At 31.6% G+C, this 14639-nt stretch overlaps 3 protein-coding genes across 12 annotated transcripts in view; 2 read left to right on the top strand and 1 right to left on the bottom strand.

Moving 5' to 3' along the window:
- LOC143921384 (putative gustatory receptor 28b) overlaps positions 1-1711 on the top strand; it is a 2816-nt gene extending 1105 nt beyond the window's left edge. The window contains exons 2-4 of the mRNA XM_077444650.1: positions 674-1118; positions 1187-1255; positions 1331-1711. Coding sequence (XP_077300776.1) covers positions 674-1118; positions 1187-1255; positions 1331-1525 — 709 coding nt within the window. The 3' untranslated portion in view covers positions 1526-1711. The remainder of the gene's footprint in view (positions 1-673; positions 1119-1186; positions 1256-1330) is intronic.
- Positions 1-7937, bottom strand: part of l(1)G0196 (inositol hexakisphosphate and diphosphoinositol-pentakisphosphate kinase) — a 20840-nt gene extending 12903 nt beyond the window's left edge. For 2 of the 4 annotated variants that reach the window (XM_077444647.1, XM_077444649.1), the window contains exons 1-11: positions 7596-7937; positions 4314-4490; positions 3826-3966; positions 3660-3750; positions 3436-3590; positions 3272-3359; positions 2996-3200; positions 2639-2920; positions 2375-2563; positions 2183-2286; positions 1709-1849 (exon numbers count right to left, since the gene is read on the bottom strand). In XM_077444647.1, the coding sequence (XP_077300773.1) occupies positions 1709-1849; positions 2183-2286; positions 2375-2563; positions 2639-2920; positions 2996-3200; positions 3272-3359; positions 3436-3590; positions 3660-3750; positions 3826-3966; positions 4314-4490; positions 7596-7703 (1681 nt within the window). In that variant the 5' untranslated portion in view covers positions 7704-7937. Of the gene's footprint in view, positions 1-1708; positions 1850-2182; positions 2287-2374; positions 2564-2638; positions 2921-2995; positions 3201-3271; positions 3360-3435; positions 3591-3659; positions 3751-3825; positions 3967-4313; positions 4491-4693; positions 5149-7595 lie in introns of those variants that run through there. The other 2 variants (XM_077444646.1, XM_077444645.1) reach the window with 2 other exon arrangements.
- Positions 5964-14639, top strand: LOC143921385 (uncharacterized). Of its 7 annotated transcripts, none has more exons than XM_077444654.1 (7): positions 7459-7694; positions 11630-11796; positions 11871-11995; positions 12068-12196; positions 12268-12323; positions 14011-14218; positions 14303-14639. In XM_077444654.1, the coding sequence occupies exons 2-7, from the start codon at positions 11748-11750 to the stop codon at positions 14498-14500; spliced, it is 765 nt and encodes a 254-aa protein (XP_077300780.1). In that variant the 5' UTR covers positions 7459-7694; positions 11630-11747; the 3' UTR covers positions 14501-14639. The 7 variants fall into 7 exon arrangements, with proteins under 7 accessions (XP_077300783.1, XP_077300780.1, XP_077300778.1 ...); XM_077444652.1 differs by lacking the exon at positions 7459-7694 and adding an exon at positions 11126-11332; XM_077444651.1 differs by lacking the exon at positions 7459-7694 and adding an exon at positions 11178-11363.

Below are 14639 nucleotides of genomic sequence, written 5' to 3'. Positions count from 1 at the left end.
GTAAATTATATCTCTACAAACGCAAATACACTTTCAACAATGTGCGCCAGTTATAATATAACAGAAGAGTTTTGACAGCTCAGATGCTTTTACAAATGCTTTAAAATTCAATAATGCCTTCATATTTGCTAGGTATTTGAATTAATTCCAACTCAAATTACTAGTCGAGTGACGTTTTCACAAAAACCTAACGTCTCCATCCAAACTGGTGTCAACTTATAGTTGGAACTGTATTTTCTGTTGTAATATATTTTGACCAGTTGGAATGTAATTCGCCATATGGATTAACTTATGTGGGTTAGACGGAATATATTACAACTAGTCAAAATATATTAACACTGAAAATACACTTCATCTATAATAGTAGTTGGTAACAGTTTAGATGGAATATATTCCATCCAGTCAAAATATATTACAACTGGAAGATACACTTCAACTCTAATAGATATACAAACAAAAAATCATTGGTCATACATACAAAAGATCATATATACATACATACAAATGCCCGAGAATAAAATGAAAATTTGACCAAAATATTTGGATCTTTGTTACTTATTGTGACTGAAAAAAGCACCTTAAATGGGAGAGTGTTCGAAAATGTATCAGTTGACTCCTAGTTATCAATACATAAAGAATATTCATTACAACAATTTTAAAATTTAAATTTTAGGTTTGTGACTTTGAATGCATACATTTCAAATTTATCTGAACCAGACTTTGTCGACTCGAACGTGAAGAAAATTAAAATGTGGACATGGACAAAGAACAATAACCGGGTGATAGATATAAGCGTGATCGCAAAACAAGCTCTAAGAGTCAAACACGTGAAAGTCACGTCGAACAACGAAAAAGTCAACAGCTTGAGCGAAATGCATGACAATCTATGCAACGTTTCGAAGACCATAAATTCACTGTACTCATTACAAATGCTTCTGACGACGAGCACTGCATTCATAGTATTAGTTACTCAACTCTATTTTTTCTATTTGATGCTTAGCTCGAATGAAAATTACGTATTGACTTTTACAAAAGTTTGGACGGCGGCCATTTGGGGAATCGTATATTTCATTATATTGTATTCGATATCTTTCGCTTGCTCGAAAACTAAAGAAGAGGTCGGTTTCAGTTTTTAAATCATAATTTAATTTTTATACAACATTGATAAATTCATTTCAAATTACAGGCCGACATGTCGAGTATTCTTTTGCACAAGATGGCTATTGATGATGATGATGATTTCACACGGACTAGTGTATGCATAATATATAATAACGATTATATTCATGATTTTAGTTTACAAATAATAAAACAATATATTTATTTTCAGGTTGAAATGTTTTCGTTACAAATGTTGCATCAAAAAGTGGAATTTACAGCTTGTGGTTTTTTTCCAGTTGACTTCTCCGTATTATATATGATAATCGGAGCCGTTACGACCTATCTAGTATTTTTGATACAATTCGAAATGGCCAGTAGAACTGTATCGGGTATAATACCGAGTTCCGATACAAAAAAAACTTAAAAGAACAGTCAAGATAATGTTATAAAATATCAATTTGATTCCATGATATTTTAGCTAGCACAGTTTACGCACAATTCTTGTAATTGACATGCAAATTTTATATATTTATTTAAAATGTACATATATGTGTAATAATGTTAGAGTAAATGCTTTTTAATAAAATGAAATATAATTAATTCACACCTCCGATATGTCTGCTTTGTCCTCCTGGATACATGCATCTAAATATTCTTCCCAATTCTTCAGCTTGTATCCTACCGGCTGGAGTCAACTCACCGCCCCATTTGAGTATGAGAACAAGAGATGGATCACCGGGAGCGTCAGCTACAACACATGCATATTATTTATAAACGATTACCAGCTAGAAATGCATTCCAAAAATAATTAATAAAGGTAGTAAAAGCTATATACAAAGGTAAGCCTATCATACTACATGATAGTAATTCATGAAATTATATACAAAATGTAATTTATTCTAGCAAAAATAAACAACCTTTGTGAAAATATTACACATACAGTTTAAAATACAAGAAATTGTCAGTATGTATTATAAATATTCTTGCATACAAAATTGAGTAATTTAAAAAAATATATCACTGGTAGGGAAATGTGGTTAAATCTAAAATAAATAAAAATAAAAAAAACAAAGGTGCATACTACTGATAGTAGTGTTACCATCATCAGAGCTGGAGCCTCTGGGGCGTCCACGCGGTTGATACTTCATTTGTACTTTCCGGTTAATTCCGGAGAAATGACCATACCTGCAATAGATTCCACATTTTAATTACAACTAATCAAACCAAGTTATATTAAAAACCTTTATTATAATAATATATCATAGATACTAACATTTCCAAAACACCTTTTAATTGTTCTAATTTTCCTTGTTTTTCTTCAATCTCGGGATCGGCATGGCGAGTGTGAATTTCAGCTAAAAGTGCCCGAGCAATGTCTAAAATCTCTTGCAACTGCTTTGGTCGTTTTAATTTCACGTGCCCATGTTTATATCCATCATATTTTTCAAATATTTCAAAAAACCTAAACAATCGTATTTAATTTAAATAAAATAAAATTCTCATAATTATCAACTGAATAACATAAAGGATGATTTACTTTGGATGTCTAACTTCAACTTTCATCTTTTGCTTTGGCGTTCTGTCACCATGTCTAATAACAGCCACAACGCATCTTAATTCCATCATTTTGCCAAAAGTAGTAGGAACTATAGGAGGATCGTCTAACTGAAAAGGCACTGACCACGGGATGTGTAAAGTAGGAGCAAGTTCTCTCAAAATCATATTCCCCAAAATCTTAGCACAATCATCATAATATTTGTTTGAATTTTTGACAAAACTAAATCCATTAACATCACACACAAAAGACTTTCCATTAGCCCTAAAAAAAAAAACATGAAAATAATTTAAATTTATATTTAATAATATATGGAATGTACATTTCTAAAATTAATACCTCAATAAATCAAAACCACAAACAGTTTGCTTAAAAGCCAAGCAAACTTTGCGCGAAATTAACTTCTCTTGATTGGACAATATAACAGGATATCTAATTTCTTTCCCTTCTGAATCCCTTTCGACTTTTCCATCTAGCGCTGGACTTTTTCGAGCTTCAGCATGAGCGTAATCTGGACCGACAGTATATACTTTCACATCTGTACCTATGAGAATAAATTTTATAAAATTACACAAAGAATTCACAAATGCAGGCTAATTTCATATATTTACATACCATCAGTAGGCATAAAATCCTCATATATAAAAGAACCAGTCTTTCTAACTCTAGATTCCGGAGAGTAAATACTACTACGACTACCAATCTATAAAGAAGTATACAACATCAATACTTAGCTATTCAAAGAGTAAAGTTGCACTGTACACAATAATTAATTATACCTTTCTAAATAAGCGTTGACTACCTCCGCCAGCAGAAGTAGGATAATAAATATAAATATTGTGATCTTCTGCCGAGACAGGTTTTTCTACAAATGGCTTATTAAAAACTACACCATTAACTTCTACATGATCTTCAGATTCTACTAATTCATGATCTGAAAAAGAGTATATGAACATTGAATATATTCAATATTAAAATGGACACTGATTTTGTAAAGGCTTACGTGTTGGATCGGGAGAATCTCTATCTAAGACGGCATATCGCGGTATTTCAATGCCTTCACTCTCTAATATCGAGTATACCTTTCTACGATCCTGAAATATTACAACTAAAATATAACATAAAACTGGGAATAATGTGTCAACGGTATGATATTATCAACCTTTTACCTGTATGTCGTACTGCATGTGCAGATTATTAATAACGTATGGATTTCTTAATGTTTCATATTGTATAGCCTTTTCTAAAGGGAAGCCTTTGGAGTGGAATGAGATTAAACAATCGCAAATAGGCCACTCTTCAACCGGCATCTAAAAGTGTATTCAAATCAATTATTGATCGTCGAAAACATTCACATTATAGATTTCAATATCTAATTACACATATGTAAACGTTAAATTACATTGAACATAACAATCAAATAAAAGATAAGTAGAAGTAAAAGTAAAATGTGTTAGTTAGATTGAAGTATGAATGTGATGTGCGGTAAGTCTGGTGATGAATTTTGGGTGTACCAACATTTTTTCTTTACTAAAATATTGCAATTATGTTTAATAAATTAAGAATAAAATCATTGAGTAGAACCAAATAAAAATGTATAGAAAATTGTTTCAGTATCTCGTTACACCCAGTTCAGTTAGAGTTTTATAATGAGAACCTTCAAGATAACCTCCTCGGGAAACACAAGCATTTTTATGTATTCAAATTCGTCGAGGCGCGTGAGGATTTCTTTCATCGGCTTTGACTGAGACTTCTTGGCCATCGCACACACGCCCACAACCACTTTCTTGCCATTGTCGCTGCCTGATTCGGATCCATCGCCTTCCAGATCACTCTGAAAACAACAGGACACACAATTAAAAAGAAATACACTTCTAACATTGAATAATAAGTAGTCGATAGCTAGCAAAATAACAAGAAATTATAATAATAATGGTATAGAAATGCTTATTTTTTTTTTTTTTTTTTTTTGTTCTTTGGTTCGACACTACAGTAATATATTCTTTTATATTACTGAGCGAAATGAATTATACTGACATTTTGAAAACATTCATCGCAGTAACATATATCGTCTTCTTCGGAAACGGCTAGATTTTTTTTCCATTTTTTGAGTCGCCACCAATCTTTTAACCAAGTCCACTCCATTTAAAGCATATACTTTTATACTATATATATATTTATAACATATATGCGTTTCACTGGAACTGTAGTGTTTGATGTTTTGTCACACTTATGTAACGAGATTTTTATCATACAATTCGCTATCGCAATAAATACACAGGTCTAGAATGATTGTAGTACCTAAGTGCTAGCCTAATTTAGCTAGTTATTTTCACAATTGCCTGACACGAAATCAACAACATACAGCGGGTTTAAACAGTAGAACATGACTGAGCTATTATCACCTATGATTCATAAACGGCGAAAGAATAACACACAATTCAACAATGTATACACGTATAAATGAACACAAATCAAAAAATAACACATACATATGTGAAACATTAATGAAATACAGATAAGGCCTTTGAAACTTTCACGATTCTTTATTACTCTCCCCCCTCGTACAACTTCACATAAATTCTACTATGAAAAATAATTAATACTAATATATTGAATACATTTAATATATATTTTTTTAGAATAATTGAATTTAAATATTATATTAAATACATACTCTACTTGGAAAGATACAAATGTTGACTTTCATAGCTTAAGATCTTACTTGGCTGAAGGAAAATGTACTATGAATGTTAAAGAGAAAAATTACAATAAGAAGAAACAAGCAACCGCAATATCCACATTGTTTAATAATCCATAGCATTAGCAAACATTCAACCAAACACTAAAAGTCTTACAAAAGATAATGAACAAAGATTCCCAAAGATTGTATAGACTTTAAACTCTTAGTAAGATTAACTCTTAGTTCTGAGTCAAAATACGGTTTCACCGTTGAACTTGCCATACATAAAATTAGATTGAATATTAATTTATCTACTACAAAACTACTACCTACAACAAATGTTATATTGTACGATTCCAATACTATAATTTACTATATTAATATACTAAATAATTGTGGCATGTGACGTATACATATGTATATTATTATACTGTTTTACATTGTTTCATATTCTGCATACACACCACATGCACAACATAGGATGTGCCTGGAAAAATAAAGCAGCAAAAATTAATTTCAATATAAAGATGACATAAAAAAAAACTACAGAATTTTAACCCTTATGTGAATCAATGAATTTAATAATGCCAATAGTGAAATGGTGCCAATAAACTAATATAATGGTATAAAGATATTTCTTCAGTATATAAATTGTGCGATTTTAGTTAAATCATTTATTCTATGGAGTGCAGAATTACTATTCAGGAGCTGGCAAACAAATCGGTGTAGGTATGTACCTGACTCGTACTCTTTTATATCATTTTGTTTACCAGTTACTCATTTAGTACTGTTCAATATCACCTTATCCAGAATTAAGGTAAGCTTTTACGTGTGGTCTATGTTGGCCTATTTGGCTGCAACTAAAAAGTATTCGAATGTCTAGGGAGATTGATTCTAATTTACAATTCAGATCACTCGTAGGTATAACTATTATGCAGAAACGAATAAATTTTGCATATTTACGTATTAAATATAGTAACACAAAACAAAATCAGCACCAGTAATCCACATAAGAGTTACAATTCAGCAATCTCATTTGATCATTTCAACGTAAAATATGAAATTGTAAAAAACGGATGTATAGAAATAATAATATCATTTATTAGAATTAAAAACGATAAAATCAAAAACTATGTTCAATTTTATTATGTTAAAAGAAAGTTTCGAATATTAACAGCACTTATTTAAATAATGATTATATGAAAAAAAATCTTATCAACAAGTGAGTGTAATGATACCCTTATAAGAATTTATAAGATAAGAATTTCCTATATTTATTACAACAGCAATGTTTTACATTTTTAATTATAACCGTTATTTTCTTAATTTAGTTTATTTTTTTTTGTTTATAGGTACATTTTCATAAAATTGCCAAAGAAAATTTAATGTTGGTGATTTATAATATAATATAAGAGTTAATTGTGAGTCAAAACGATTTAAAGACTAGGAATTTTAGCTCAATTTTTTGCGAAGTGAAACAGAAGAGGTTTGTAAAAAAAACCAAGTCAAAGCACGATTTTTCATATAGATCATATTTAAAAAGTAGTCAATATTCTAGACTTTTTCACCCACTTTATCACTTACGTATGATGGTAAAGTGTTACATTTTTAATATATCGTATAAAATTGTATTGAATAATAATAAAAAAAATATTATATGCAACACGGAAGTTGTGGTTTAGAGTTCAATATTAACCGATCTTTGTTATTGCTAGAACGAATTTTATTTGCGCAATGATAAAAAAACTGGTCCGCTACTAGTATAATTTCAAAGCTACATATTAGAATCAGATAGCAAATATTTATCCTGACTATTGCTGACTTGTAAATTTACACAACGATAGGTATGCTCATAATAAGTGCGAAAATATTGCGTGCAATTGAAATAACATACATATTATGTATTTAAAATGGGGGGAAATGCAAACCACGTTAAGAACACTATATCGCTCACGATAAGAAAAATGACACAAATTATAAAAAAAGTTGATGTGAAAGTATTTATCATAAATAAATTATATTTGATTAGTTCGAATTCGAATATTATGTTTTTTAAAATTTTAAATAATCCAAGCTAAATGATGGTCGTTATATGTCGCGTTATTGTCGACGTGTTGTCACATATCACGGATCTGATTGGTCGATGGTTGTCATTGAACAATATGCGTATACATACTTTTGTTGTGTCACTTATCTAGATCGCGAGCGATATGCACATGTATTTAGCTCAAGACGAGAGGCATATGAGCCACTAACCGTGCTTTTTATAGTGATAATATTCCCATCGTCACCGACATAAAAGTGCGGGGAGTGCGAGGCGTGCCTCAGGTCCTGGTAGCCGTGCTCCAGCTCCGTGTATGACATTACATCAAACTAAACGCTAAACACATTTTCTCGGACAGTTTGCGAAAACAAAGATACACTCTTGCGGAACGAATCGATGACAAATAAATGGGAACAGCGAAGTCGCAAAACGTTAAACGTCAAACGAAAATCAATCGAAGCACGGTTCACGAATTTCAGTACCGGTTGTTGGCCAACGTCGCACAAGGCTACGACCATACGTCACATTGGACTCGCAAATATAGCACCTATACTACTGTGCTATAGAGACTAATTTTCCATTACGATAAAAATAGATTGTAATACAATGTATGCTTGTTTGGCTAAAAAAATTCTAAATATAGTTTGGTTTTAGTATGCCGATCCAAAATTTTGTTATCTTTTTATTTCGTTGTATACATACAATCCAAAATTTTAGTAATAATTTAATAATTTTTCTATTACTAAAATTCGGCCTACTATCGAATAAAAAGGATTATACTTTAAAAGTGCTAGGCGCCAACTGCGCATTACTGTGCTTGCTCACAGCTTAATTTTTGTCGTAACCGGAATGAATATGTGTAAAGAAATTATTTGCGACACATGAATGCTTATGCCTCTTCCACATATTGGCTGAGTCGCACCAAAAGTCCCAAACACGAATCTTTTTGTGTACAAATATTTCTACACAGCGTTAGAAAATATATTTGCAAGTTAACTACTAATATATTCTTTAGTTTCTATGTGATATTTAAATCATAGTTGTTCATTTATATTAGGGAAAACTAAGTCTATAGTCATTGATTACTTGGATTAAAACAATATATTAACACAAATTAAGGGTAAATTAATATGCTAATAGTTAATTGATTAATTAATTTTTCTATTGGTGTTTTATATTATGTATATGTAGGTAGGTAGGTAGTTTTTACAATTTTTTTTCATATTAAACAATCAAATATAAATATTAAATTAAACATATTTAAAAGGTATTTGAAAAAAATACCTCCACGTGTGGATCGAACACAAAACCGACACATTTCTTTTAATTTGTTTTAATTAATAGCTTAATATGCCATAACCCATGCGATGATATTCCATCGGGCATAACACTAGTGAAAAAATACCGCAACTACAATATGTATAGGAAGAATTTTTGTAAGAAACCTATTGCTATGAAAATTATGTTCAATATTGTGAAAACATTGAACATCTATGTAGCATTTTGTAAAAGGTTTATATGTATTTATGAATTATAATTTGAAGAACTAGTGAACAATACATATGTGATATTTCTTTCAATATACAATGAAATCTACTTTTGTGCTTTCCTCGCATACTGTAAACAAAAACACGTATTTTTACAATTATAAACGGTATTAAAACCTTTACTGCATATTATATTTTTATTCTCACTCTACAAATTGCATTTTAAGTTTTTGCGATAAATATAACTTTAGCTTCTGCAGTCAATGCAACTTCCTTTTTTGATCTGAATAAAATCAACGATCTGCAGTTGATAAAAAAGGCATAGTGTAACTTTAATGATTTTGTTTTTCAACAATCATCAGGTAATTATAATTATCGTAATGCATTACAAATAGTTTACCCAGTAGTAGTGAATATAGTCAAACCGATTACCAGTCTCTCTCCTAATTACATCTTAATTTTGGTGTCACGTAATTGAACGGGACAATACTCACCTACGAAAAATAATTTTTCAGATAAAAACCTCCACCATTATAGTGATTAGATAACACTTCATTTTAAAGTATTAAAAAAACTACCTTCTGAAATATAAAAATTTTCAGCAGTTCAAAAATAGATCGTAGTTTAATGTGTCAAATTCAGGGAATGGATTTTCAAAAATTTGGATCTCCTGAAATTACGATCCTGTCACAGCCACGGTATTTTTATTTCACGGAGGCGTATTTTACAAATTTTATTAGGTAAATTCAAGGCCGCGTCTAGGAGTTCGGTCGCCGGTGTGCAAACTTAATTCGGCCGCTCTTTAATTTTATCAGCATTTGTATAAATCATATTAATGAAAAAAAAAATTAAAAAATGAAGTGCATGTGAGTAGTGCAAAAATCTTACCTTGTGAGAAATATAGTGTTGAAAATTTTAATCACAATAAAATTAACCAGAAAAACACAACGAAAACCAAAACGTTTAGTTCTGAACAGGACCAGACGACAAGAGAGACTTAACGTTTTCAAGTTCATTCATGAAAATGGTAATTGGACTATTCGTCACATTGCGGTGGTCACAAAGACAATTTTTGCCATGAAAATCGCGAATACACAATATTTGGCACTCAAGTTCTCGTTAGTATGATGGACTTTTCAGCTGCCAGATGTTCCGTTATAGACATTTTAGTGACTTTGTGACCAGTAATCACCGAACCCATGAAAATATAGTGTTTTTACCAGAGAAATGTAACAATAACAGAAGGGCCCTTACGAATAAATAATTGTTGTCAATATTACGCGGTACGTCTCTATAAATACGCTACAACGCACGGAATACAATCGAATCAATTTACTTATAAAAATGTATCCCATGTTGTTTATTGTATTTTTGAATACATTGCGCAATTTTTACCGATGCTTACCCATCTTGCGAGTAATATAAACAAACAGAGAAGTTTTTATTGGACATACGTCGAGCACCAATCATCAAATACGACCGATGCTAAAATTATTTAGGATTGTCTCTGGACAATTGTCACTTGACAACAATATGACGCCTAAAGCCACTTCTATTAATATAACATTTCTCTGGTTTTTACCCCCAATCCCACATCTAGGACATTGTTCTTTCGATGACCAAGCAATACTCAACATCCTCGAAGAAATACATATGGAAGTCGCTAAAATAATAAAACATGAAAGACCTACATAGCTCTATATGGACCAAAGCTATCCCGTTATTTCCCCGAATTATAATTGTAATTTGCAACAGAAATCCACAAGTATACAACATGCATTTTAAAAAGTACGATATCTTGTTTCGTATTCTTTTTAAGGGCATAATTTTTTCGGCTCTCATTTCATTCGGCCGCCTGTGCGCGTTGCACACATTTGTACATATGGTAGGCGCGGCCCCGGGTAGATTTTAAATGGATCGGAAATAAAAACATGTACATTGAAAATGGTAAACGGACTAATAGTCAAATGTGAACCGATCACAGGACAACCGGTCGCTCTAGATCGGTCACACGTGATCACCCGTCACCCTAAAACTGGTCACACCCTAAAATTGGTCACGAGAAAACTGGTCACACCCTAAAATCGGTCAACCAGTTTTCTCGTGACCAGTTTTAGTGTGACGGGTGATCACGTGTGACCGATCTAGAGCGATCGGTTGTCCTGTGACTGGTTCACATATGACTAGTAGTCCGTTTACAATTGAAAATATATCAACGAACAACAATTGTAATCATTTTTTTACAAGTTTTTTTTATACAATGGCTACATTGATAGAGCCTCTTTTTTACTAGCCTCTTCAAACTTCGCTTTCGATTTTTTTTGAAAGGAGGAAATACATTCCTTCTTTCTAGTGGGGATTGTGAAATAAAAACACTAATTGTGATGACGTCATTTGACAGCCGATCAGACGGAGATTTGAGACCTATTTAAACATATGCTTTTGACAAGTCTATAAGTTTGGTACCGTCACAATAGCTTCCTACCTATATAAGTATATAATTTTATAGATATAACTTAGAAAAATAATACTGGTTGTTGATGCCGTTCTACTAATCATAAAATTAAATATTTATCTATTATATTTCGTTTAGTTTGGTATGAAATTGCCCGAACGATTTGATTAAAATACGCACCCACATGTATAGATATATTTCTAATAATAAAAATGTAATTTAGAAAAAAACAGGATTTTGCAGTATATAAACAATTTTTATTATTATTTCTATTTGATTGAGTATGCAAGTGTGTAATTTACAGATATCGGCGAACAGAACGGTGGTAGTGGCTGTCAAGTACCGGTCGCAGCTGTCATTACTGTTATCATTGCTATTATAAAAGCTTGGTTGCTTTTGTACCATTTGACCGATGCACTAAAATGCAGCTGCTACTGTTGATCATCTCTTTGACGGTTTTGTCAACTTCTGGTATCAGCACGTCACATCTCTTCATAGTCTCGACCTTACCAACTTTTCACATGTATTTGTTTGTCTTATCTCAGAATCCTTCGAAGAGGATAAACCGTGGGCTGGAAGATGGTTTCCAGACCACGTTACGATTCCCCCTGCACGCGGTGCAAACGGACCGATAATGGGCATCAAAGATCCCAAATGTGACGACGGCAAGGTGAGTTTATTTGTGAATTTGATTAATACATACATAATATGTGGTATTTTTATGTTGAATTCTCGACTTTAGCACAATCTTGAAATTGATTGGCTCGATGATGCTGAAAACTACACGTGTTTGGATTCCAAGCTACACTTTATTCCAAATTATAAGGTTCATCCTATACTCGAGATTGATGACGTTCCTCCAGTGTATCATGTAAAAATTTCTACATTTAGTTTCTGTATTTCCAAATGTGTTTCACATTTAATATAATTATTGTTTTTTAGGCTGCTCACGCTTGTATGGATAAACCTATATTATATGATGATCTCATTCCGACTTTGTGAGTATGACTTTTCAACTTTTTATATTAGTTTTCTATCGTTATGGTTAGAATCATAAGTGAAGTCGTAACTTCAGACATAAAATAGATTGAGCAAATATATTTTAAAACAAAAATAAACGTGAAAGATTTTAATCCTTTGGCTGTTGGGTCTATTTAAAATTTTTTGTCTTAGATTGTCATGGGTCGTCGTTGGGTACTATTTCTAATTATATCTAGATCTCCTTGTATAATTGTATTATACATTGTCAAATTGTATTTAGTATAATCAAAATAAAAATGAGTCTTTTAAAATTATATACATATGCATGTATACCAGGGCTCGAAATGGAAATTTTCATGAATGGGAGTGGTCGATAATTTTCAAAACATGATTTAGATTTTTTTATTGTACTTATTACATGCATACATATCAAAGCTGGTACTAGACATTTTATCACCTGAGGTAAAAAGAAAAATTTGCGCCACTTTGTAATAAAAAATTTCAACAAGTATTTCTTAATCAGAAATAAATATTATCCTTGTTCAATATGTTCAATTAAAAAAATCATGCGGCGCAGGTAAAAATTTTTTTCGAAATTTTGATTAAGTTTAGTGTAGAATATGACCTTAATGGGCCACTGTTCGAAGAAGAGTATCTTCAAAAGTTTTCATATGTATGTATAGGGCTTTTTACTTTATCAATGTTTTTCCCATGTAACGGCGTTCTGGCACATTTTTTCTCGGTATATTTATTTATGCTTCAAACGAATATAATTTTTTCTAATAAAAAAAGTTGACAAGAAGTTAGTTCTGGCGCCTTTTTTTTCAAAAAAAAGCCCTGCGCATTTATATGTATATGTATATATGTATTTTTAATATTTTAATTGACATCTTTGTGTGTGACGAGTCAGAGTTTCTCAAATTAATTATTACTGATTTATTTGATACATTCGCTAAATTCAAGTTTCGTCATCTGAGGGACATGCAAGACTGGACGATTTTTAAATTTACGGATTTGTTATAAAATATTGGATTTGTTACGAAGGGAGCGCTCCGTTTCTGGATTTCACGAAGGGTAGCGGCGTTCCCATCCATTTAGAGCCCTAATATATACATACCTTGGTTGTCGGAATGAGATAACTATTTCTAGTGATTTTGATTCATTTTAATCTAGTTTCTAATTTTTTTTGATTATATATTTATTTCTTTCTATGACTTTCAGTTATAATTTATGATATCAAACAAATTGTATATTTTCAAAAAATATATATATTGTTGACTACTTGGATTTTAAAGTTGAAAAATAAGAACTATTTGAGTGTCCTTTATGGCTCATTGGTGTTCCTGTTCACTACTAATGTATAGCAATATATGTATTAATTTATCGCCATTGGTATTGATGTATTGTTTTAATTCAAGTAGCCTATATAATACCACTGAACCACCTTCTTACAGCAGGTGTATGAAGTTTCGTATAGTTTCCGCACTTGTGACGTCAGCGACGATTGTTTCGACTTAATAATGATCAACATATATCGTCGATTGACTGTTAAAGGGTCAAATATTTAAAAAATTCTTTATTAACTCTGATAATACTTTGAATTTTATATCCGACTCAGTATTCAAATAGTAACTCGACTGAATAGTTTTCATATTTCTGGTGTTTCAACGTGAATGGATTTTATTATATCATAATTTTTTTCAGTGGTACTCACAGGCCACTTTGGCCAGAATGGGGCGAGTACATGTTCCTGCCGAAACAGAGATGGTTGCATAGTGCAGAACACGGCGGAATAATAATGTTATACCACCCATGTGCTAACAAACATGAAGTGTCTAGGCTGAAGGCGATCGTCAGACAATGTCTGTATAGATATGTCATAACGCCTTACAATTTGATGCCTGCAGTGAGAGTGAGTTAATTTCGAAGCTTAATTTTTATGAGACAAAAATCATCAAAATAATACATGTGTTTCATATTGTGTCGCTTTGTTTAGCCGTTGGCTCTCGTCGTTTGGGGGAAAAAACTTGAGATGTCTGTTGTTTCAACAAATGTCGTGGTTAAATTCATCAAGGAAAATGCACTAAGAGGTCCTGAGCAGCTTTCGAAAGACGGTCAATATTCCCACGGTTTGATTAAACATGCTAAAACTGTGACAACTGAAGACGATGCAAAATTGTGTCCATATTTGTAATAACCTAAAATGACTTTAAGATGTATTTTTGTCACAAAGTGCTGGTGCTATTTTGTATTGTATATTTTTGAAATGTCTATACTGAATATACTAAAGACTAATTTATTGTAATAAATTTTAAGATAAAAGTTTTGAATTT

This window comes from Arctopsyche grandis, chromosome 13 (assembly GCF_051622035.1).
Source record: "Arctopsyche grandis isolate Sample6627 chromosome 13, ASM5162203v2, whole genome shotgun sequence".
Classification (NCBI taxonomy): domain Eukaryota; kingdom Metazoa; phylum Arthropoda; class Insecta; order Trichoptera; family Hydropsychidae; genus Arctopsyche; species Arctopsyche grandis.
The sequence above is the reverse complement of the archived record's forward strand: the minus strand, read 5'-3'. Positions and strand labels throughout refer to the sequence as shown.